Here is a 23,330-nt window from a genome sequence, read left to right on the forward strand (position 1 = left end):
GGGAGTGGATATAAGGAAACCAGCTAGGAAGTTGGCACAGTGATCTAAAGACAGGTGGTATAGTTTGAACTAAGGTGGTGGCAATTAGAACCAGGGCTTCTTGAGTATACGTTGTTTTTGGCTGTGTTTCTAAAAAACAAAAGTGAATTAACTCCATTCTTGTAAAAATCAGTGCTTCCAAAATTAAAAAGTTAAATGCATTTACTAAAGTAAAAATTAAACTGTGTACCAAAATGATGTCCTGTTTTCTGTTTTTTTAATTTAATTTATTTTAACTGTAATCACCCCAACCCATATTGTCCTTATCAGACCCTATAACTAATAGACTTAAAACCTTATTCAGTATCTTCCCAGTTGGAAAGTTTTGATTTTTCAATGTGGACTGAATAAAATCTATCACTCCATAGTAGATTTTTTAAAAAGTTTTGTTAAGGAAACAAGATTGTAAGCAGCATTTCAGGCAATATATAGTATTTAGTGAGCCTAAATTTAAAAATATTTTTATGAATTCTTTAATATTGATTGTGTTCAGGAGGATGTTACTAAATATTATTTAATTTTATCTGTTCATTAAAACAAACCAGCAAAATAACTGTAACACTAAATTAGATAATAGTGTCCTTATTAATGTAGTATCACAAAGTCTAACAGATCTTTTCAACTACTAAAAATGTTTAGTACTTAATTTAAATCATTTACAGTGATTCATCGTCTAGTGAAACTTAGTAATGCTATGCTAGTTTATGTTTTTACTCATCAATTTTGGAAAAACACATTTGTTTATTTCTGCACATGTCTCCAACCCAACCATGGACAACACACACACACATGCAGCTTTTGCTCTGGAGTGTTGCTTAGGTTGACATTAGAGCATTTAGAGACGTGAACAGCCATTTGTTGAAATGAAGCTAAGAATACATATAATTACACAAATTACATGATGTTGGCTTAACTTTGCCCTTTAAAAATTTTAAAAGGGGAATGCTTCCTTAGGAATGTATAATGTCTGAATTAAAAGGAAATATATGCTAAAATTTTTAAAAATAAGTAATCAGCATGTGGTCTTGGACGTTTGGGTTTGGGGGTATCCAATTTTGTTTCTTAAAAAAGGCACATTCCATACTAAAGTAAAAATATATTTACTTATTGTATACAAAAGGTGTTGGATACTTTTACATATTTGTGACGTTTATGACAGATGAAGACAAGTTGTCTGTGATGTACATGAAATCCAAGTAGACCCTGTTGACTATTGACTACAGACTCTAGACTTTGAGTAGTTTTATCTTTTCAGGTAGAATTTTCTACTTGGAATGTGTGTAGTACATGTTCTCTAAGATCCCTTTTAATTCTGCTACTCTATGATTACATGTTTAAAGATAGGGATTATCTAAAGGAAGATTGAGAAGTGGTGGGTATGGTGATAATAATGGAATCTACATATGCCTCCTTCTGCTGATGTCCCCATGGCTGTTCCGAAACTACCAATTTGTGCTTCTTAATCCCTTCACTTTTTTCACCCAGCCCCACCAAACCCTCTCCCAAGTGGCAACCATCAAACAGTTCGCTTTATCTATGAGTCTGTTTCTATTCAATTTGTTCATTTATTCTGTTTTTTTTTTTTAGCTTGAACATATAAGTGAGATCATACGGTGCTTGTCTTTGCCAAACTTATTTCACATTGCATGATACCCTTTAGATCTCTCCATGTTGTTGCAGATGGCAAGATTTCACTTTTTTATGTGGGAATTATATTTTATAGTACATATGCACCACTTTATCCATTCATCTGTTGATGGACACTTAGGTTGTTTCTACATCTTAGCTATTATAAATAATGCTGCAGTAAACGTATGGATGCATATGTCAGATTTTTGATTTAGTGTTTTGGGTTTCTGTGGGTAAATACCCAGAAGTGGAATTGCTGGGTTCTTCTTTGTCTCTTGTTACAGCCTTTTTATTAAGTCTGTTTTGATGTATACCTGGTCAGGGAGATATCATGATCATGAAGGTGGTTTTCCCAGGGTGAAGTTTATCCATTGCTCTCTGGATGTGATGACCCCGGCAATTTCCCCAATGTGGGAAATACAACTGCATAATTTGTGGGTAGTAGGCAACTGTGTTGATACTTAGAAAAAAAGTCTGTTTTCAGCCCTGGCTGGCATAGCTCAGTGGATTGAGCACAGGCTGCGAACCAAAGTGTCCCTGGTTCGATTCCCAGTCAGGGCACATGCCTGGGTTGCAGGCCGAGTCCCCACTTGGGTGCACATGACAGGCAACCACACATTGATGTTTCTCTCCTTCCCTTCCTCTCTCTCTAAATATAAATTTAAAAAAATAAAATCTTTTTAAAAAGTCTGTTTTATCTGGTGTAAGTATTGCTAACCCACCTTTTTAAAAAAAATTTCCGTTTTCATGAAATATCTTTTTTCATCCCTTACTTTAAGTCTCTGAAGTGGGTCTTTTGCAGACAGAATATATAAGGGTCTTGTTTTTTTAACATTCAGCCACCCTGTGTCTTTTGTCAGAATATGCAATTCATTTGCATTTAAAGTAATTGCTGCCAGATAGGTCTTTATTGCCATCTTATTATTCATAATTTTTTTCATTTTTTCTTTTTAATACAGTTTGGTGGTGATGGAACTCCTTTAGCTCTTTCTTGTCTGGGAAGCTCTTTATCTGCCCTTCACTTCTGAATGATAGGTTTGAATAGGGTAGAATAATCTTGGTTTGGGTCCATGTTTTCATCACTTTGAATATTTCCTAGCAATCCCATCTGGCCTACAGTTTCTTTTGAGAAATCTGCTGACAGTCTTATGGGAACTCCCCTGTAGGTAACTAACTGCTTTTCACTTGCTGCTTTTAAATTCTCTATCTTTAACCTTTGGCATTTTAATTATGATTTGTCTTGGTATGGGCCTTTGTATTCATCTTGTTTGGGACTCTTTGTGCTTCCTGATTTGTGTGTTCTTTTCCTTTAGAGAAGTTTTCAGTCATTATTTCTTCAAATACCTTTTTAATCCCTTGCCCTCTTCTTCTGGTACCCATATAAGAATATTGTTATGCCTGATATTGTCACAAAGGTTTTTTAAACAAAAAAAAATGTTTTTCACATTTTGAAATTCTTTTTTCTTTTGCTGCTCTGATTGAGTGTCTTCTGCTACCTTGTCTTCCAAATCAGTGATTTGATCCTCTCCATCTAATCTGATGTTGATTCTTTCCAGTATAGTCCTCATTTCAGTTATTGTGCTCTTCATTTCTTACTTTTTTTTTTATGGTTTATATGTCCTTTATGCTGTTGAAGTTCTCACTAAGTTTCTTGAACATCCCTATAACCATTGTTTTGAATTCTGTATCTGGTAGTTTGCTTGCCTCCATTTTATTTAGTTCTTTTTCTGGAGATTTCTCCTGTCCCTTCATTTTGGACATGTTTCTTATCTCCCCATTTGGGCTGCCTACAGAGGAGGAGCTGCTATGCAGGGGCCTCTTACTCAGGGCAGAACTCACGTTAGCAGGGCTCTGGTGCCTGCCAAGTCTGCTCCTTGACTTGACTGTCATTCATGGTGGTGGTTGGGTGGTGTTTTGGTATGGTCTGAAGTTGGCCACCTGGTCAGCTGGCTTTGGGGCTTCCCCAAAGGTGCAGGCCAAGGTGGCTGCTTATGTGCTGGGTTTGGAGGTGCCTGGGAAGGGCCATACTGCCACTGAGTCTTGTTGCTACTAGTGCCAACCCTGGGGCTACCTAGCAAGAGGCACAGGGCATGCCTATGCCAGATGTTGTTTCTTGGGGTTTGTGAACCTTTGAGAGCATTTGGGAAAGTCAGCAGCATGAGCCAAGACAGGCCATTTTTATAGAAAAGCTACTGGAAGCAGCTTGGGTGGGCCTGAAAGTTGGATGGGATGGGGTCTCAGGGAATCAGCAGAGCTGAGCAGTGTTGATGGTGTCTAAGATATGGCGCCTGCCTGCCAGCTGTGGTGGGAAGACTCAGGAAAAGAACAGTGCCCTCTGCCAACTCGTCTATCCAGCAGAAAGCTGCCCCTCCAGCCCTCACCCCAAAGCCAGACAATTAATTTTCCCCCTCTGTGTCCATAGTGAGTTTCAAGCTGCTGCCCCAGTGCTGGAGCTCAGGGGCATTGATTCTGAGTAAGTCCAGGCCCGGGCCCTTGAAGAGGAATGCCCGGGATTCCAGAAGCCCTCATTTACACTCATCTATAGTCCCTTCTGATTTTCACAGGCAAAAGTTTTGGGGACTTGTCTTCCAGGCACTGAAACCCTTGGCCTGTGGAGCTTGGTGTGGGGCTGGGACCTCAAGCTCCTTGGGGGCAAACCTCTGCAGCTGAGATACCCCTCTACTGGCTTTTAACCACCACATGTGGGTGCGGAGCCAGCCCTTTCTGTGTTTCCACCCCTCCTACCAGTCTTGATGTGGCTTCTTCTATATATCCTTAGTGATAGGATTTCTGTCCAGCTGGATTTCAGGTGATTCTCAATGGTGGTTGTTCTGTAGTTTACTTGTAATTTTGATGTGGTTGTGGGAGGATAGCAGTACCGTGTTTACGTAAACAGCCATAATGACTGGAAGTCCTTTTTAAGTTACCACAATAGTTTCTAATACTTCTGATGAAAAAATTTTAAAATAATTTACTTAAGCTTAGGTAATTTACTTAGACTTAAATATAGTAATTATTGTGAAAGATTTGTGCATATTAGTATATACTTCCATTACTCAGTATTGAGTAAACTACCATAATGAAAATTAAGTGGCTTTCATGTAATACAATACGAGAAAATGTTTTCCATATATTTTTTGTTCAGGAGTCAAAAGATGAACAGTGGAAACGAGCTATGGATTATTTAAATGTTGTCAATGAACTCAACTACATGACTCAGATTGTTATCATGCTTTATGAGGATCCTAATAAGGTAACAGAGTTCTTGATTTTCATGTTTTACCCGAGGTAAATAAATAGCTTGAAGTTTCTCATTTTCAAAATGTTCTGTGATACTGTTTAGGATCTTTCCTCAGAGGAACGCTTTCATGTTGAATTACACTTTAGTCCAGGAGCCAAAGGGTGTGAAGAAGATAAAAATCTACCATCCGGCTATGGATATAGACCAGCTTCAAGAGAGGTAAATATGAAACACTCAGTACGTGGTCACTGCAGTTGTAGCCTTTCATGAAGTTTTTATAAGCATTTAATATTGTGGCAAGATGGTTTACATTTTTAAAGTATGATTTGGGTGGACATTTTAAGTGTATTAGAGTTTTATCTTCTATATAGGTTATTTTGGACTTTTATTATCATTTAGAATAGATAAAAAACGAGCTTTGGTTGTTCTTTTACTTGAGGATTAATTCATGCTAAACACTGTAGTAAGCATTTGGCATGAATTATTGCATTTAATTTTTATAATAACCTTACAAAGTTAAACATGTACTCAGTTTAAACATTTTTACTAAATAATATTACATATTCATAGAACTACATAAATATGTATGTTAATGATATATGTGAAATCAACACAACTGTAAAACAACCAGCCAAGTCATAAATAGAACAGTATCATTATTCCAGAGGACCCAATTATGCCCTTTTCTTATTACAACTCCCTGTCTTCTCCCCAAATGTACCTATTATCATATGTTAATTTTGCTTGTCTTTTAATGTTATGCATATGAAATAACAAAATAAATGCTTCTGGGGGGTGGAGAGTGGGTTTGGCTTTTTTCTTTCATTATGTTTGTGAGATTCATCTATTCTGTTCTTCATTTTTGTTTCCATCTAGGATTCTATTAAATATAAATGGAATGTGTTACTCCATTCCACTTTGGTAATGGAGTAACTTGATAAATGTTGATTGTCCCAGGTTTTTCGATATCCCTTCGTTAAAGGCATTCCCTTTCTCTTTATTTTCTGTACCACTTGGTTTAATGAGGGATTTACTTATTTCTGCTTGGCTTCTTTTGTCTGTGTTTATGATATTCATTGATGTAATTGTATTTAGTTTTAGTTTGTCCATTCCTTTTTATATATTTTATTGATTATGACATTGCAGTTGTCCCATTCCCCCCTTCACTCCCCTCCACCCTGCACATCCCTCTCCCACCATTCCCCTCCTTTTGTTCATGTCCATGTGTCACAAGTTCTTTACATTCTGTATTTCCCATAGTATTCCTGCCCTGCCCCCTGTCTATTGTCTACCTACCATCTATGCTACTTATTCTCTGTACCTTCTCTCCCCTTTTCCTCCTCCCACTCCCCTGTTGCTAACCCTCCATGTGATCTCCATTTCTATGGTTCTGCTCCTGATCTAGCTGTCCTCTTAGTTTGCTTTTGTTTTAGGTGTGGTTGTTAATAACTGTGAGCTTGCTGTCCTTTCACTGTTCATCTTTTTTATCTTCCTTTTCTTAGATAAGTCCCTTTGACATTTCATATAATAAGGGCTTGGTGATGATGAACTCCTTGAATTTGACCTTATCTGAGAAGCACTTTATCTGCCCTTCCATTCTGAATGAAAGTTTTGCTGGATAGAGCAATCTTGGATGTAGGTCTTTGGATTTCATGACTTAGAATACTTCTGTCCAGCCCCTTCTTGCCCGTAAGGTCTCTTTTGAGAAATCCGCTGACAGTCTGATGGGCACTCCTTTGTAGGTGACTGTCCCCTTATCTCTTGCTGCTTCTAGAATTCTCTCCTTCATTTTAATCTTGGCTAATGTAATTATGATGTGCCTTGGTGTGTTTCTTCTTGGGTCCAACTTTTTGGGGACTCTCTGTGCTTCCTGGATTTCCTGGAAGTCTATTTCCTTTGCCAGACTGGGAAAGTTCTCCTTTCTTATTTGTTCAAATAAGTTTTCCACTCATGGCTATTCCTTTTCCCCTTCTGGTACCCCTATAATTCGGATGTTGGAATGTCTAAAGATGTCCTAGAGGTTCCTAAGCCTCTCCTCATTTTTTTAAATTCTTGTTTCTTCCTTCTTTTCTGTTTGGTTGTTCCTTTCTTCCTTCTGGTCCACTCCCTTGATTTGAGTCCCATTTTCCTTTCCATCACTATTGGTTTCCTGTGCATTTCCCTTAATTTCAATTAGTTTAGCCTCCATATGTTCCTCTAATTTGTGGCTAAAATCAACCAGTTCTATGAGCATCCTGATCATCAGTGTTTCAAACTGTGCATCTGAAAGGTTGCCTATTTCTTGGTCACTTAGAATTATAGGCTCTGGGGCTTTGAGCTGTTCTTGAGTCATAATGTTTGGTCTGTTCGCACCTGTTATGTTTGAGGGGCGGAGCCTTAGGTGTTCACCAGGGCTGGGTGACCCAGTCATTGGGTTGTGACACTGTATGTAGGGGTGGGGGGAAAAAAATGGAGTTTTGCTCTGTTCCACTCTCAGATTTCTGTCCCCTCTGCAGCTTCCCACAAGCAAATTAGGCCCCTCTGGTGCTGGTTCCTCGGTGTGTGGGCCTATGTACTCTCCAGGACCCTGTGGGTCTCTCCAGCGAACTCTCTGTGGGCCTGGGAGCCTCTCCCAGCCCCTTGACCCTGAGAAAGTCTTTCCAGCTGGTGACTTCCAGCTCTAATTCCCATTGCTGAGGCCCTAGCCTGAGTGTTCTGTCTCACTCTTTGCTCCTTCGCTTGGTTTATCTGCGCGCAAATGTGTGACTGCAGTCAGCCAGCCGCCCTGTGCCCTCACTGGGTCCGCCCATCGCCACCCACTCCTGGGATCCACCAACTGCCTCAGCTTCCGCTCCTGGGTTGCTCGGACCCAACGATCTTTCCAGCCCGACCCCACTCCGCCGCTCACTCTGCCCCTCTTACCAGTCTGTCTGTGTGGCTTGTTGTTGTCGGACTTCTTCTGTACAGTTCAATTTTCACTGTTTTGGCTGCGTTTTTGTTTCTAAAACTTTGCCGTCTTTAAATTTAGTTGTGGGAGGGGGCACAGTGTTTCCACTTACGCCTCCATCTTGGCCGGAAGTCTAGTTTGTCCATTCTTACTGCTTTAAAGTGTGTGTTTATTGTATGACTGTGCCCCAATTTACCCATTCTGTTATAGATGAATATTTGGTATGATTTTTTTAAATGTATCTATCTCCTATACTATATATAATATGAGATTCTTGCAATCTGGGACTGTGTCTTACTCATCTGTGTCCTGGCACGTGGGACCACTTAGTAAATATTTAGTAAGTGATCAAATAATTGTTATTTATATATGCAGTCATCACATTTGTTTGAAAATTTTGGAGTAGAAATCAAGTATTCTAAAAGGTGGTGGGGTGAAAATGGAGACAACTATACTTGAACAACAATAAAAAATTAAAAATAAGTAAGTAAAAATTATTTTAAAAATAAATAAAATGTATATATTCAGATGCAGTTTAGATTGTACTTCAGTTGATGCCATTCCTGTATAACAAAACTAATCTCTACACTTTTTTACTTTATTTATTATAGTGTTTATTTATTTGGGAATTTGATGGAATTTAATTAGTCAATTTGTTTTTGAATGTGTATTTCCTTAAAAAAATTTTTATTGTTTTTCTTTCATTACCATTTGTCCCCCTTGTGTCCTTCCCACACTGTGATCACCGCACTGATGTCCACATTCCTGAGTCTTTGTTCCTTTTTGCTCTATCTCTGTACCCCCTAAACATAGTCTATCCCTCCCCCTGGGCTGTCATCTGCTCTCTGTGTATGAGTCTGTCTTCATTTTGCTTGTTAGTTCAGTTTGTTCATTAGATTCCACATATGAGTGAAATCATATGATATTTGTTTCTCTGGCTTATTTCACGTAGCATAATGTTCTCCAGATTCATCCATGGATGGATAGATCCATGGATGAATCTGGAGAATATCTATCCATGGATGGACCTGGAGTACATCCTTTGCTCTTGTAAAGGGTAAAGCTTTCTTCTTTTTTTATGGCCAAGCTGTATTCTACTCTGTAAATATCCCATATTTGTTTTATTCACTTATCTACTTATGGACACTTGGGCCTCTTCCATATTTTTGTGATTTTAAATAACATTGCAGTGATCACAGGGTTGCTTATGTTCTTTTGAATTAGTGTTTCCAGTTTCTTCAGATAAATTCCTATAGAGTATATATGTTTTTTAAGTCAGAAACTCTGTTATTTGTCGCATAATACCTAGAATAATACTAGGCTGTTGTAAGAGTGTAATTACCATTAATTCACTTGAAGAAACAAACTTGTTTCTTCAAATGTATTTTAAGTGACTATACCAATTGGTGGTTCAATTTGTTCATCAGAAGAGATTGTTCTTTTATCTGAATTTTTAATGCTGTGTTCTTTTTCCACAGAATGAAGGCAGGCGGTCTTTTAAAATTGATAACGATGACGAACCACATACTTCTAGAAAAGATGAGGTTGATCGAGGTGTACTATTATTCAAACCTATGGTATCAGAACCAATTCATATACACAGGAAGTCACCACTGCCGAGATCCAGGAAGATGGCTACAAACGAAGTAAGTGCATGTGTCAGAGCATGTTTTTCACAAAGTAAACTAACTATTTTAATAAAACAGAAAAGAAAATACAGATTTAATCATGGAGCAAGTCATAATTTTTGAATAATGGATCAGGAATGATTTTGGTTAAAAGTAAAGAGGAATGGCCAGGGAAGCTTCGGCAACAACTGACTCCCGTGACACTGTAGATTGAGATAGGAAATTCTAAGTTGTTAGCCTGGTTGTAAAAATCAATATAGGAATTTGGAAATTTGATGAGATACTTAAAAAATTTACCTTTGTATTAAGATCTACAATTAACTAAAGCTAATGGTCATGCTAACCAATAAAATAGTATTTAAATAGCTAATAAAATAACAATTAAAATGAAAATTGAATAGTTGGAATGAAACTTGTTAAATAAGTAAATCTTTAATATTTATGTACATTTTATACTTTAAATACCTCTAGTTTGTATTATTTATATTCTTTGTGAGATAATTTGCCAAGAACTTATTAGATCAGTGGTTACAAATGTTTTCTAAATGCTTGAGTAAAAGTATAAAGCAAGAATTTAAAACAAAAGAACCATCAACTCCTAAATTAGAAAATATTTTTGTTGCTAATTAAATATACCAAGTCTTAAGAGTATAACATTACCTAATAGTTGGTAAAAATAGAAACAACAAAAGGAATTATGTGCATTTCTATAGCCCCAAATTATTCAAACATAAATGCTTTGTGATTCTTCAGTTTTAAATATTTGTGCCCTAATGTGACAATTATTAATAAAAGAAATATCCATGAATATAATAGATTGTTGCAATTTTAAAATGGAAATTGTATGCTGGTTAGGGTTTCCACTAATGTAATATTTTATGTTAATTATAATAGAGGATGATTAAAATTGTAAAATATGGATTATTAGTTCTATTATAGCTTAAAAACTATGAAGCCTGGGGTTATGTTTAGGTTTTTTAATTTTAGAAAATAAACTAAATTACCATTTATATGAGAGCAGTGATTTTGATGATGTTGAACAAAGCAATCTGCAGTTAATCAGATTGTTCAGAATTTCACCATTAAATCTTCTCCTGCACTCCGCAAAAAGCCTGTAACACTGATATAGTCATCATTTTGCAACTAATACGTATTTTTAAAATCTTCAACAAAATCACTGCCCTTAGTTAACTCTTAAAACATAGAACACATTTATAAACTTTTTTCTCATCAATACTTAAAAAGTTGCTTTCAAGAGATTATTTCTATGCCATGCTAAACTTTTACTTCCATAAGGTAAATTATTCAAGTAAAACCTTGAAGACTCTTTCCAGCGTCTGCCATCTCCATGGATATCAGAAGTCTGTACTTCCAAAAGACACACAGAGAAAAAGACTATTCTCTTCATTTTGTGCAAGTAGATTTTACTCTGTCCTCACTGTCTGAAACCTGAACATGCAAACATGTAAAATGAGGATGTTTGCTGCATGTTTTTCTACCGGACTCTATCAATAATCTGTGGAAGGTGTAAACAGATAGTTTGAAAGTGTAAAGACGTACCATTCAACTCCATTGTATGTTTTTTTTTTTTTTTTGTAGTGTCTAGCAGACAGATTTTCTTTTCTACGTGATATACATTGAAATCTCTTTTCGCCCTTCATGATTCTTTTATGCTTTGGGTTGAAAACTGTATCCAATGTAGCATAGAACTTCTTGAATATCTAAAATAAAGAATTCCTTTCTATTTTGAAGTTTACTAAGATAAAAAATTTATTAAAATCTCTTCAATTTTAAGAGGGAAAGGACAACTATTAAGCAATATATTTTGTATATCTAAGACAGTAAGGTAATTATTATAATTGTTATCATGTACAATTAGATTTATGTCATTCCTGTCAGTTTCTCAAATATTGAAATATTTGGCTCCCAAATTACTCTTTAATAGTTTTTTAAAAATTGATAAGCAAAAGCAAACAAACTGTATTTTTTTTTCTTTCTGATCATTGGCTCTGTTGTATCTAACTTTGCATGCTCTGCTTTTTTTTTTCTTTTTTTTGCCCCCTTTCTCACTTCCAGGAAGAGAGCCCCCTGAGTGTGTCTAGCCCAGAGGGTACTGGTACCTGGCTGCATTATACCAGTGGTGTGGGTACTGGGCGTCGAAGACGCAGATCAGGGGAACAAATCACTTCTTCCCCTGTCTCCCCCAAATCATTGGCTTTCACATCCAGTATTTTTGGCTCATGGCAACAGGTTTTTAAACTTTACTTCATTAAACATTTTTCCTCCCTGCATTCAGAGCAACAAACAGCTATCTTTGAGGACATCTAATCCCTTATATTTTACATCAGAGTAAATCCTTCTGTTTTTTTTTTTTATTTTGAGTTTATTTAAAACTGCTTATAGTATCTAACAATATTTGAGGGAAAGAAATCACTTACAATGCATGTGTTTATCATTTTTACTGCAAGGGTTTTAAATATCCATGATTTAAAAATTAATAAATTTATACTGTAGGTACTTTAGTTTGTTAGTAATTTCATAAAATAAATCTTTCTTTGATGTAATTACCCTTTAAAACATTCAGAATCAATATTATGTACTTCAGTGGTAAGAAAAAAAGCTTTCCCCCCATAATTGAAAAATCAGATTTCACTCGGAATTTGCTGAGAATGTGAATACTTTTTTAATTACCAGAATTTATGAGGCTCTCTGTTAATTAGCAGGATGCATCTAATACTGATCATTCTCTCCCTTATTACTCCATGATCTGAAAGTATCGAATGGAGGGATACATGCATTGCTTTTTTTTTAGTCCTTTTAATATTCTTTTTAAGATAAGAGGGGGCATTGTGTATCTACCCATCAACAATATGGGTCAGAAAAAATGACTTCAGAAGGACTTTCTGTGATGACATTTGGAAACTGAAAGTTGTTTTTTGTCATTTTTTGTTTGTTTACTTAAAATGAAAGGTCTGCTGTTACACATGACTTTTCTGAGAATTTCAGCAATTTCCTTTTGGAAATATAATGCTTTGGATGATAGGAAAAGGGATTATGGTATCCATTAAGGCTGTGAATATTTAAAGGTTACTCTGATAAGCCCGTGCATGGATCAGTAATTGTATGGTGACCTGAACAGTCTGTCTGTCTTTTCTTTTGTATGTGATTGTTTTTTCCCCCTTCAAATACAGGAGCTGTTTAAGAGTGGGCATTTGGCTTCTTTTAAGAGAGAGTGAAATTATATCAATCTATTAATTGTTTCTTTTCATCTGTCTTGCTTCATACGTGCTATTTCATTCTTGAATGCCTGCTTCGCACCACTTCATTGCAAGGACCTCATATGAAATGGACTCCCTTCAGAAGGGGATCTTGCATGATCTTTCATGTTTTATGTATTTCTACTAATATTTATCATACAGCTTATTAACCTTTGTCTGTCTGGAACAGGCTGCAAATGAAATATGGACTTTTAAATTTATTTTACTGTTTTACCTCATTTCTTCTGCTCTCCTTATGCAGGTTGTATCTGAAAATGCTAATTACCTGCGAACACCAAGAACTCTTGTGGAACAGAAGCAGAACCCTACTGTAGGTACGTGATCTGAAAAATTTGAGTTCCAGGCCTTATACTCACAATTTTGCACACAAGTAAAACCCTTCAGTGGTGAAAGCATGACCATATGCTATGCTTTAGTTTTTATTTAACGTATTCTAATTCAGAAATGTCAAGTTGTACAACTCAGGATATACAACATTTTGATTACATGAGTGAGAAATAACCTTTGATTTTGTTTTATAACCCTTTTGAATGCTCACAGTATAAACTACTTAGTCTAATTGCCAGTGTTAATTTTTAATCTTGTATTTTGTAAGTTAAAAATCCCAATATTTTTCAATTTAGGAAGGAACCTTATGTTGTCCAGTTGATAAAGGTGAAAATACGCTATTACATACAAAAAAAGAACCTTTTCTGAATGAAAAAAAATTAAATGGGGAGTGTTTCAGAGCTTATCTGGGATTACTAATTTTCCTTTTGATTATCTGTTTTGGAAAACCAAAGCAAAACTCATGCATAGTGGCAGTGTTACTCATTGACCTGTAGAACACAATTGGTTTTTGCTGGCACTCAAGCAAAGCAGCATTGAAAAAAACTTATTTGGTTTTAAGCTCATTGTTGTCAAACTATATGAGGTTATGCCATATTATTTTCTGTAAATAGTTGTCTAAATAGGCTTAATAAAAGCATAAATAATTTTTTTAACTATGTTTGTACTGTGATCTCTATACTAAATATATGAACTGTCTGTTGATGCCTACCTACTTGAAGATCTTTAATTAATTACATACAGCTAATGTTGATAGTTTTAATGTTCCCATAGTACCTTGTCAGAAATATATATATGTATATATGTGTGTATATATATACATATATATATATCTTATTCCTTTATGTATTATAATGTATTAGAAATTATTTAATCCATATCCAGTGAAAGTTTTGCTTGGGTATGAAGACTTTTACTACAAATTATTAGTTTTTACTCTATTTTACTTACTAATAATGTATTTCATTGGGGTCTTATTAATATCTAAGTCATTTAAGTATTGGAGTTTAAACTGATTTAGGCCTGGATGACCTAAAAGGAATTGTTTTCACCTGGTCTTCTCTCAAATAAGTAAGCTTTCATTTGTGTTATTTCATAACAAATACTAATTTTAAATTCAGGAGCATTAGCAAAGATTATTTAAAGACATACATCCAAAAACATTGATTTAATATGTGTTAGGTGAGATTTTTTTCTTATGGCCTGTTCATGTAAATGATTGACAGACTCCCTTATCATGCTACATTACTTTTATGGTCATGTTTTTAATACTTTTAATATGTATAAACCTAATTATTATATGGGCATATTATTTTCCTCAAAGACAAAATGTTGTCCAGAGTTAAATACCTCCCCTCATTTGTACATATGATAAATAGTAGTGGCTAATAGGAATAAAATTGACATTACAAGCGATTGTAAGCCTGTTCAAGGCACAGCCAAATCTGCGTGGTAAGAGCCATGTTATTGCATGCTGCATGAATTCCCAATGTGAATGGAAGAACACCCGTTGTTGTATGTATTTTCTCTAACTCCCATCAGGGTCACACTGTGCGGGCCTGTTTAGCACCTCGGTGCTCGGGGGTTCTTCAAGCGCACCTAACCTACAGGATTATGCTCGTACTCATCGTAAAAAGCTGACCTCTTCTGGCTGCATAGATGGTATGTGCACACATGCACACAGATTCATACCCACACCCACGCATACACCCACAGGGATACAATATTTAACAAAGGCAAGCCTAAAGCCGCTGACTGAATCCAGTGGAATCCTAGCACCCTTTGCCCAAACGACTGTGAATGCTGTCTGTTACCCACAGTTCAGATCCATGTTTCATCAAACAGTGCATTGTAGTTAGACTTGCAGTACCTGTTCAGCGAGTGGTTCGTTGACTGTGAAATTCAGAACCGTCTCATGTGTATTACTCTTTTAGGTAACCGATAAGCCGTATTATAAGCAGTAAATCTTTCTCTGATCTTCTAAATTTTGTTCACTGCTAATTCTTATTTTACTTATTGACATTGATATAATAAATAGAAGAGAGCATGATTTTGGCAGTATTTGTAAAAATAGTCTCAAATAGGATGAGACTGTTTCAGGGCCCCTATTTGAAGCAGCTCCTCTCACTACTATTAATATACCTTAAGTTTTGGCATTTCGAATTTTTTTAATTTTATTTTTTAATTACATGAGCTCTTATAAGCGTGTCCCTTTTATAAATAGGAATGTTTGTTAGCCTTTTCAGGATTAGCTTTATTTAAAATATTTTCTCATGTACCCACAAATTTATTTTAGTCAGTAAAACATGGATTTATCAGAATTACCCACTCATCCTGCTTTTTTCTTTCTTTTGTATTTTTCATTAAATACTTTGCCTCTATCGTCAAGCCATTTTACTTCTTTTAACTAGTATTTGGCTTATTACCTCTCTCATTGTTCCTTCTGCATGTCACTTAATACTAACGTCCTTATATATTTGTTTTCCCCCTTTTTTTAAGTGTCCTTCTTTTGGTAGCTGTTATGAATTTCAGGTACCTGTTTTTCTCTTTCTCAGACGCCACACGCGGTTCTGCTGTTAAAAGGTTTTCTATCTCATTTGCTCGACACCCAACCAATGGTACGTTTTGCTTTTATTTTAAAAGATACTCCCCCGCTTCATCCTTTTTTATTTTTCTTTTATTTCAAAATTTGGGGTATACAGTATCATTCATTTCTCAATCCTTAATTTCAATTGACATACAATTCCAATTTATAATTCTCTCAAATTACTGATACTGTCTAACTCCCTTTTTCAGCTATAATTTACATAATCACACTAGTCATCAAATTTTTAAATGAACACAAGTTATCATGAGTTTTAATACTAAATCAGCACCTGAAAATTTATTTTAATTTATGAAGTGATCAGTCTATACAAATTAAGAAAAAAACTAGTATTCATTATTTTCTTTATTCATAATAATTTTAATGGGGTTTTCTTTGTTTGTTTGTTCTTAGTTTCTTTTCTGATTATATGGTTGTTTATTGAGTTATTTAACAGAAATGTAGAGCCACACTCATCAAATAGCCAAATAAGATGTGTCTTTGAAAAGTTCTGGGGAGCCAGGGGACGCCAATTTCACTGTATAGCACCATTTGTCCCTGGCTCTTTGTCTAAAGCAAAACTCAGTTTGGTCTGGCACACTGAAAATTTCATCCAGCATGCACTTTGTCTTCACGTAGCACTGCGCTGTGCTGCTGTCAAGCAACCAGTTCCTTTTGGTACCTCAGGTTTTTGTTCAAAATTGGAGAAATTCTTATAGGAAGAAGACTAAGCTAAAAATCTGGAAAGCCAATTCAGTTAAAATGAGTTATTGGGGCCAAACTGGAAGGTGTTCTGTGGCCATTACCTATCGACTGAATTGTTGCACTCTTACAGCCTTTTACATAGAGCCTGCCCCTTCTTGTGGGGCAAGAGGGAGTATTTACTGATGAAATAATTCAGGATTAAAGAATTTAAAGGAAGACAGACAGGTTTTTGCTGTTATCCAGAATAAAGGTATTATTTTTATTTCTGGAGCTTTTTTTCTTTTTGAATGCAAGTAAGTCTTTCAAAAACTCAAGTCAGATCTTTTAGAAACTTCCATGAAGCTAAAGGATTGAGCACGAGTTTGTAGTCGTTCTCCCCCTCCAGACTCTGCAATAGCAGTGGGGGCACACCTCAGCTGACAGGGCACTAACTCTCCTCGACGGTGGTGTGGGGGCTCATCCTCAGCAGGTGGAAATTTAGCCTTAAAGCTTAATGTATTTTCCCTCCGTTATAGCTGTTTAAGTGCTACTTTTTGAAGAAAAAGGTCCTTATTTGGTACAGCTGCAGCTTCTAAAGAACCCGCATGTATAGGAACTGAAGTCTCCAGAAAAAGAGAAGTCCCAGAATTCTAAGAAGAGACATTACAGGTTCATGACCGAGTACAGTTTTTGTGCAGAATGCTCGTGTTTATAGCTAGTGTTTCAAGTTTTATATGGGAGAAATCTGTGTTAACTTAAAGTAAAAAAAGCGCTTTTGTTAGATTCAATAGAAGTAGGATAATTTTATATTTCTTTTGTTTAGGTTTTTAAAGAGTTGTGGATAGTCCATGCATCGTGAGACTTTAATGCAGATAAAACATATTTCGCTCAACTCTAGAAATATCTCTTTGGTTTTTTTTTTACTTTTTTTATATTGTGTTGTCTTATCTGTCCTATGAATTGTCATTTGACTCTTTCACTTTTTATTTTCCCTAACTTTCATGTTATTTTCATCTTAACATGTATCATGTACTTACTCCTGCCTTCATCTTTAGTTCAAGGAACGTGGTGAAACAAGTTACCTTCTGACAGTGCTTTACCTTATTTTCTGGGTCCCTGTGCAGAACACCTACACCTCTATAGGTGGTGGTTCATTTCTGTGGAATTTCTAGGCTTCAGTGGTATGTTTTTATAGCTTCTAAACATGACAGCAGGGTTGCTTTTTAAATTGCTGCGCTAACCCTTTCATTGTGCATTAAAGGAAATGCTTACTGAAGACAAATGGGGAAAAATGCAGTCTGGAAGAACTTGATTATATTGCTATTTCCCTGTTATAAAGTCTAACAGGCAAATGAGGAAAGTAATTGTGATAGAAGACTTGCAAACATTCTAAGGAAAGAATTAAAAACTACATTGTTAATTTTAGTGTATTGCAAAGAAAGGGTTTGCGCTTATTTGCATGAATCTTGTACTTAAAAAATGTAATACATGTGGAAATTTGATTTCTTTAGTGCTTAATTTAGGTGCTTTAGCTGCCATTATGGTGTTGAACTTGGGTTTTTTTTTTAGGTATGTGGTCATGCTCCGTCATGCTTTGGTTTGCGCCTGAAAGTCAAACATATTAGTCTTGTAAGTCCTTTGGTTGCTTTCATAGGAAGATTAGAATCTCTTTTAGCCCAAGTTTTCCTATTCTAACTAAGAATTAGTTCTCGAGTCAATATTTCCTCTCAAAATTAGATAAATATCAGTCAGTGTTAAAACGAGCACATACCTATTGAAGCAGACAGTTTCACAGTCTTTTTGAGTTTAATGTTTACTTTTTAATTAATAATATTAGACTTTATATAAGATTTTTAAGTATTAAAAGTATTTTTTTGGAGAAAATTAATTTGCATTTTTGAAAGAGTAGATGCAGAAAGACTTGTTATTTTGGTTATATATGAAAGCAATTTTAAAAGCCACTTTTATAAAAACAAAATAACCTATATCCTATTTGTTTTTTTTAAAAAACGATTTAGATGCTTCTGTTTCGCTGATGGTATTAATGTATATCTGCATGGTTTGTTTCATTGAAGGTTTGTATTTCTGTGCCATTGTATACAAATGTACATGTACTTTGTATTACTTTCTACTTGACCTAGCAGTATCCAATAATAGAATTATTGTCAATACTGTAAAGGTAGGTGAAATATATTTTGGAATTTTAATCTCAGCATAAACGAATGAGTGTTCTCTGGGGTCACATTAGAGAACATTACTGGTCCTGGTAAGACTAGAAAAGTATTAATTGTTTTTCAGTGACAAGTTACCTTTAAGCAACCTGGCATCCGCTATTGACCTATCAAATAGACCTGATTTTGAAAAGTACAAAACTGAAAAATTCTATTTTTTTCTGTTTTGCCCCTCTGGAATTTTTCTTCTAAGTATTATTTTTAGATTTTATGAAAATGTAAAATGAAGCCGTGCATGCCATACTGTGTGATTATTACATTTGAAAGGAAATCTTTGTCACATCTTGTTCCAACCACGTGTTGCATAGCATCTGGTGTCATGACTTTAGAGACCATGTGCGTTTGCATGGGATAGACTGAAAAAGCCTGACATACCCAGCTCTAAACAGTGGTCTGCTGCTGCCTTTTTAATGACGGATTTTCTTCAGTATCCAACTTCTGTTTTTGTGTTTGTTTTTGTTTTCTAGGCTTTGAATTGTATTCCATGGTGCCATCTATTTGTCCTCTAGAAACTCTTCACAATGCCCTGTCTTTAAAGCAGGTGGATGAATTTCTTGCTTCCATTGCTTCTCCATCAAGTGAAGTTCCACAGACGACCCCTGAACTTTGTAGGAAAATTATTATTATTATTTAATTTGGGGGATGTAGATATTATCGGAATGTAAAAAGAATTATAAAAGCATAAACTCAAGTAGTGGTGGTGAATTGAATTTTAGGGCAGAAAAGGCACATTATTTGGAATTCTTTTTTGGAATATGTAATGTATCCCCTTTTCTGACTCCTCTCAAAACTTATTTTTACAAAAAGGAAAAACAAAATCTAAGACCCAGCAATAGAAGTCAGCAACATAGGGTCATCATTATAGAGCCATGGTCTTTTTTTCACATTTCCATTATATGTCATCTTATAGTGACCTTGAAAATTGTAAAATATCGGTCTATATCAACTCACACATGCACACATGCCATCACCTCTCCACCTGGTAAGTTCTCACACTGACTCATGAAGAGCTTTTGACTGAAGAGAGCAAACTATGACATTTTTTCAAGTTGTGTTCTTTGGAACATATTCTGAAGAAGTTAGTTTGTGTGTGTGATATATAGGGGCTTATGACTACGTAAGTTCCTCCCTCTGTGAGAGAGATATAGTTTAAAGGCTAAGTTTCTTATGTACCCAGATTTTCCAAAACTCGTTTTTTGAGAAAACAGTTTTTTGCTAATACAGTTAAACATCATGTAATACTATTCTGAGGGAAATGTTAAGGCTACCTTTTTAGGTGTAAGAAGTCAGGTGGCTGTTGTCATTTTCAGCTCCGTGAGATTCTTTGGCACATTGGAGTTTTCAGTGTAGGAAGCATTAGTTTTGGGAGAGAGTGCTGTGCTCAGAGTTAAGAACCTTGAGAGTTCTAATCGTATCTTAAAAAAGTTACAGATATTCTGTGTATACTGTTCTCCTTTTTGTAAGGAGAATGCTGTAAATATGTTTCTCCAGAGAATAAAACTGGAGGTCTGGAAATGAAAGCCACTCTTGCTGTTATCCTCCTTCTTTTCCTTGGCCACCACGTGTGCTATTGGAGAGAATTCTGTTCACATTCTATCTAAATGGTGATGGAATTTATCACCCTGTATTTCTGCAGTAAAGTGGTGTTTCCCTTTTCCTCTACTTCAGTTGTAGGGGTCAACTTTGGATCAGTAGTTGAAACAGAGGTATCTTAGTCTGAATGTTCTAAAATATTTCACTTGAAGAGTGGTTTTGTTATGTAGGGTTTAATTTCAAAATGTGCATATGGAATGTAAGAACTTTGGTGGATATCAGTGCTATTTTGAATTTAGAATATTTTCAGAGAATGATTTAAAGATTATAGCAGCAGTAATAACTTGTGTTTGTTTTAAAGAGAATTTTGCTGGAATATTTATAAAAAAGATCATCTTTGAAAGTTTATTGTGTAGCACTGGTAATTTATGATGGTTTTATATCTGTGGTTAGTGAATTCAAGTAATCAGAGTGTCTGTTGAGCTTTAATGAAATAAAGAATGTTAAATTCCTTTCTGCGTTCTAATAAGCTCTCCTCTATATCACGGATATAAGTTATATTCTAATCTATCTGTCTCTCTTAAAATTTTATGCCATTACTTACTAAAGGCACTACATAAGAAAGAAATTATTGTTAATGTATTTAATAAATTGGGTGGACCTTAGAACTAATGTAGTTTATTGGCCTTCAGGCTGAATTCCCAAGAGCTTTTAGAAGTTTCAGAGAAAGAGAAAGATGCTGCATTTTGTGTTTCAGGGCTGCTTCAACCAGAATATTTGCTTTGCTCCAATTTATTTAACATTTCATTTGAGGAAAGTTCACTGTTTAAAGGATAAAACAGAATGACACTGCTGAGGAAATCAGCTGGTTGGTGATCGAGCAAGACTAAAACCCAGGTCTTCAAAAGTCTATGGAGTTTTAAATTCTTTTTGAATATTAAAATAGAGTGCCAATTATGAAAGAAGTTATCTGAATCCTTTATTTTATAGTGTAACTCCAGAATTAATAGTTAGTATTTATAATATACAAGGTGGGACAAAAGCGGGTTTACAGTTGTTTATGTGGAAAATAATACAATAATTAATAAATGATAGTACAAGAATAAATTTTGATGTACTCACAACTATAAACCTATTTTTGCCCCTCCCCGTGTTTATATTATTTATACTTATTTCCCTAACTTATCAGAGAAGTAGCATCGTAATATAGAACTATATTGATTTTGTGCAGTTACAAGGGGGAAAATATTATTAATCCTCTTCTTACAAAAGCGTTTTTTCCTCACCTAGGACAGAATTAACTTCATAGTCACCAGTAGGTGGCCTATAATGGGGCACTGACAGTGTGGGGACTGAGGGGAGGGTGTAGGAGCACTAACTGGGTGAGTTAGGGGTGGCAGTTAACACGGTTAGGGTAAAAGCAAGCAGAAAAATGCTAAGCGATGGTGTAGTGCTTTATATGATGGTTAGGGACTTTCTTGTCACTTTTAGTGACTACTTTGAGCTTCTGCCAGTAGAATTTATACTCATCATATTCAGTGTAGGACTAGGTATCAACCACCTAAGGCACATTTATCATAATTGGCCCATATTTTAGAGACATGTTAATTTTTAGAGACACATTGTTTATTATATCAGGTCCTCTCCAAAAAAAATGAAAAATTAGTCTTTTTTTTTTAGTTTTATTTTTCAATTACAGTTTACATTTAATCTTATTTTGTACTAGCTTTAGGTGTACAGCGTATTGGTTAGACAGTCATGTACTTTACAAAGTGTTCCCCTGAAATCCCAGTAACCACCTGGCACCATACAGAGTGATAGGCAAATCTTTTTAAAATTTATCTCCTCACCTCCCTTTCTTTACAAACCTGCAAGTTCATGCCAGTAGCTCCCCACCTCTGGCCTGCTTTTCTCCAAAGGATTTCCTACTTAGGAATTATCTCTACTTTTTCCCACCTTTTAATCTTCCCACCTTGATTAGAGAGACAAAATAAATCTTTAAAATTCTGTTGCATGAAGATAAATCTAGCTGGGTAATAAAGGAAAACCATTGGATTTATTTAGTTACTTATAGTTACTTTATTCTTAAATGTGCTAATTTAGACCATCATGCTATAGGACAACTATCCCCGAATGGCTACTTGATCTTTTTGAGAGAAAAACAATTTGGGACTCTGTCTGCTGTTACTAGGTAATAAAACTGTGCTCTCAGCTCTCTGCCCTTCTTTAGGGAGCTGAGTTCCTATCCGGGCAGGATAAAATTACATCTGTCACTGGGTCCTTCTTCAGAGGAAGCCACAATCAAGTGAGAAGCTGGGTGCTTCAGTAAAACGCCCACTAAATAGTGGTAACTGTAATTTCTTGCCCTAATATAGAAGATTTTTATAGAAGACGTTCAAGTGGTAAGAAACGCCACTTCATTGTGGCGTCCTTTGAAGAATAGTAAAGTGTTTATTGTTTACAATATAGACAGAACATGTATATTTGGCTAAGAGTAAACGAGAGAACTTTTTTACGGGAAGAATGGATTTGCTGAACTTACCTGAAAGCCTTGCCTTGCCTGTTTCCCCTGATATTATGTGTATTCACAGGGCCACTAAATTTGTCATAAGAAATTTTCTAAAATGTAAAGATAGAACTGGCAGGAAATTACTGAATTACCACATTTGTTTGTTGTTTTCTTTTCAGCTTCTACAGTTTCACGTTCCAGTCCAGTAATGAGAAGAAAAGTGTCTCTAAATACATACACGCCTGCAAAGATCCTGCCGACACCACCCGCCACCTTAAAGAGCACTAAAGGGAGCAGCAAGCCAGGTTAGGCTTCTGTACAGCAGTGATCTTGCTTTTAAACTGTGCAGTCTATTTTTAAGTAACAGCACTACAGTCTAGGAAGTTATTTGATCCTAATGGTTAAAAATCTTACCAGGTCCCATTGATATATTTGCATTTTTTCTGTTAATTGTCTTCTCTGGCCCCCCAAAATCTGTTAATAAAATATTTCATATTCATTCTTTTCCCAAAGCTAACTTAGGGACTGCCTTCTTTTGCTTTTCTGTTGAGCTTAGGCATCACTTTAGTCATTTTATATGAAGGTTTTTTTGAGGGGGTAATAACCCTTGTTGATGTTCACTTTTACCTATCATTTCCATCCTACCATTAAATCTCTCCAGTTCATTTTTATTTCAGATATTTATTCTTTAGTTTTAGACATTCTTTTTGATTCTTCTTTA

The 23,330-nt window shown here is 35.5% G+C and overlaps 1 protein-coding gene and 1 non-coding gene across 15 annotated transcripts in view; both read left to right on the plus strand.

Moving 5' to 3' along the window:
- The window catches only part of PPIP5K2 (diphosphoinositol pentakisphosphate kinase 2), a 66,891-nt gene that overhangs the window by 40,677 nt on the left and 2,884 nt on the right, over nt 1–23,330 (plus strand). For 2 of the 14 annotated variants that reach the window (XM_037032037.1, XM_037032038.1), the window contains exons 22-31: nt 4,814–4,921; nt 5,012–5,128; nt 9,314–9,481; nt 10,760–10,876; nt 11,540–11,713; nt 12,983–13,055; nt 14,611–14,730; nt 15,624–15,686; nt 19,035–19,175; nt 22,789–22,914. In XM_037032037.1, the coding sequence (XP_036887932.1) occupies nt 4,814–4,921; nt 5,012–5,128; nt 9,314–9,481; nt 10,760–10,876; nt 11,540–11,713; nt 12,983–13,055; nt 14,611–14,730; nt 15,624–15,686; nt 19,035–19,175; nt 22,789–22,914 (1,207 nt within the window). The remainder of the gene's footprint in view (nt 1–4,813; nt 4,922–5,011; nt 5,129–9,313; nt 9,482–10,759; nt 10,877–11,539; nt 11,714–12,982; nt 13,056–14,610; nt 14,731–15,623; nt 15,687–19,034; nt 19,176–22,788; nt 22,915–23,330) is intronic. The other 12 variants (XM_037032041.1, XM_037032040.1, XM_037032046.1 and 9 more) reach the window with 9 other exon arrangements.
- Nucleotides 1,975–2,132, plus strand: LOC118977520 (U1 spliceosomal RNA). The gene has a single exon (XR_005064542.1). It is a non-coding gene; the product is annotated as a U1 spliceosomal RNA (small nuclear RNA).

Source organism: Sturnira hondurensis, unplaced genomic scaffold (genome assembly GCF_014824575.4).
Source record: "Sturnira hondurensis isolate 20B ecotype Veracruz unplaced genomic scaffold, ASM1482457v3 Scaffold0021354, whole genome shotgun sequence".
Classification (NCBI taxonomy): Eukaryota; Metazoa; Chordata; class Mammalia; order Chiroptera; family Phyllostomidae; genus Sturnira; species Sturnira hondurensis.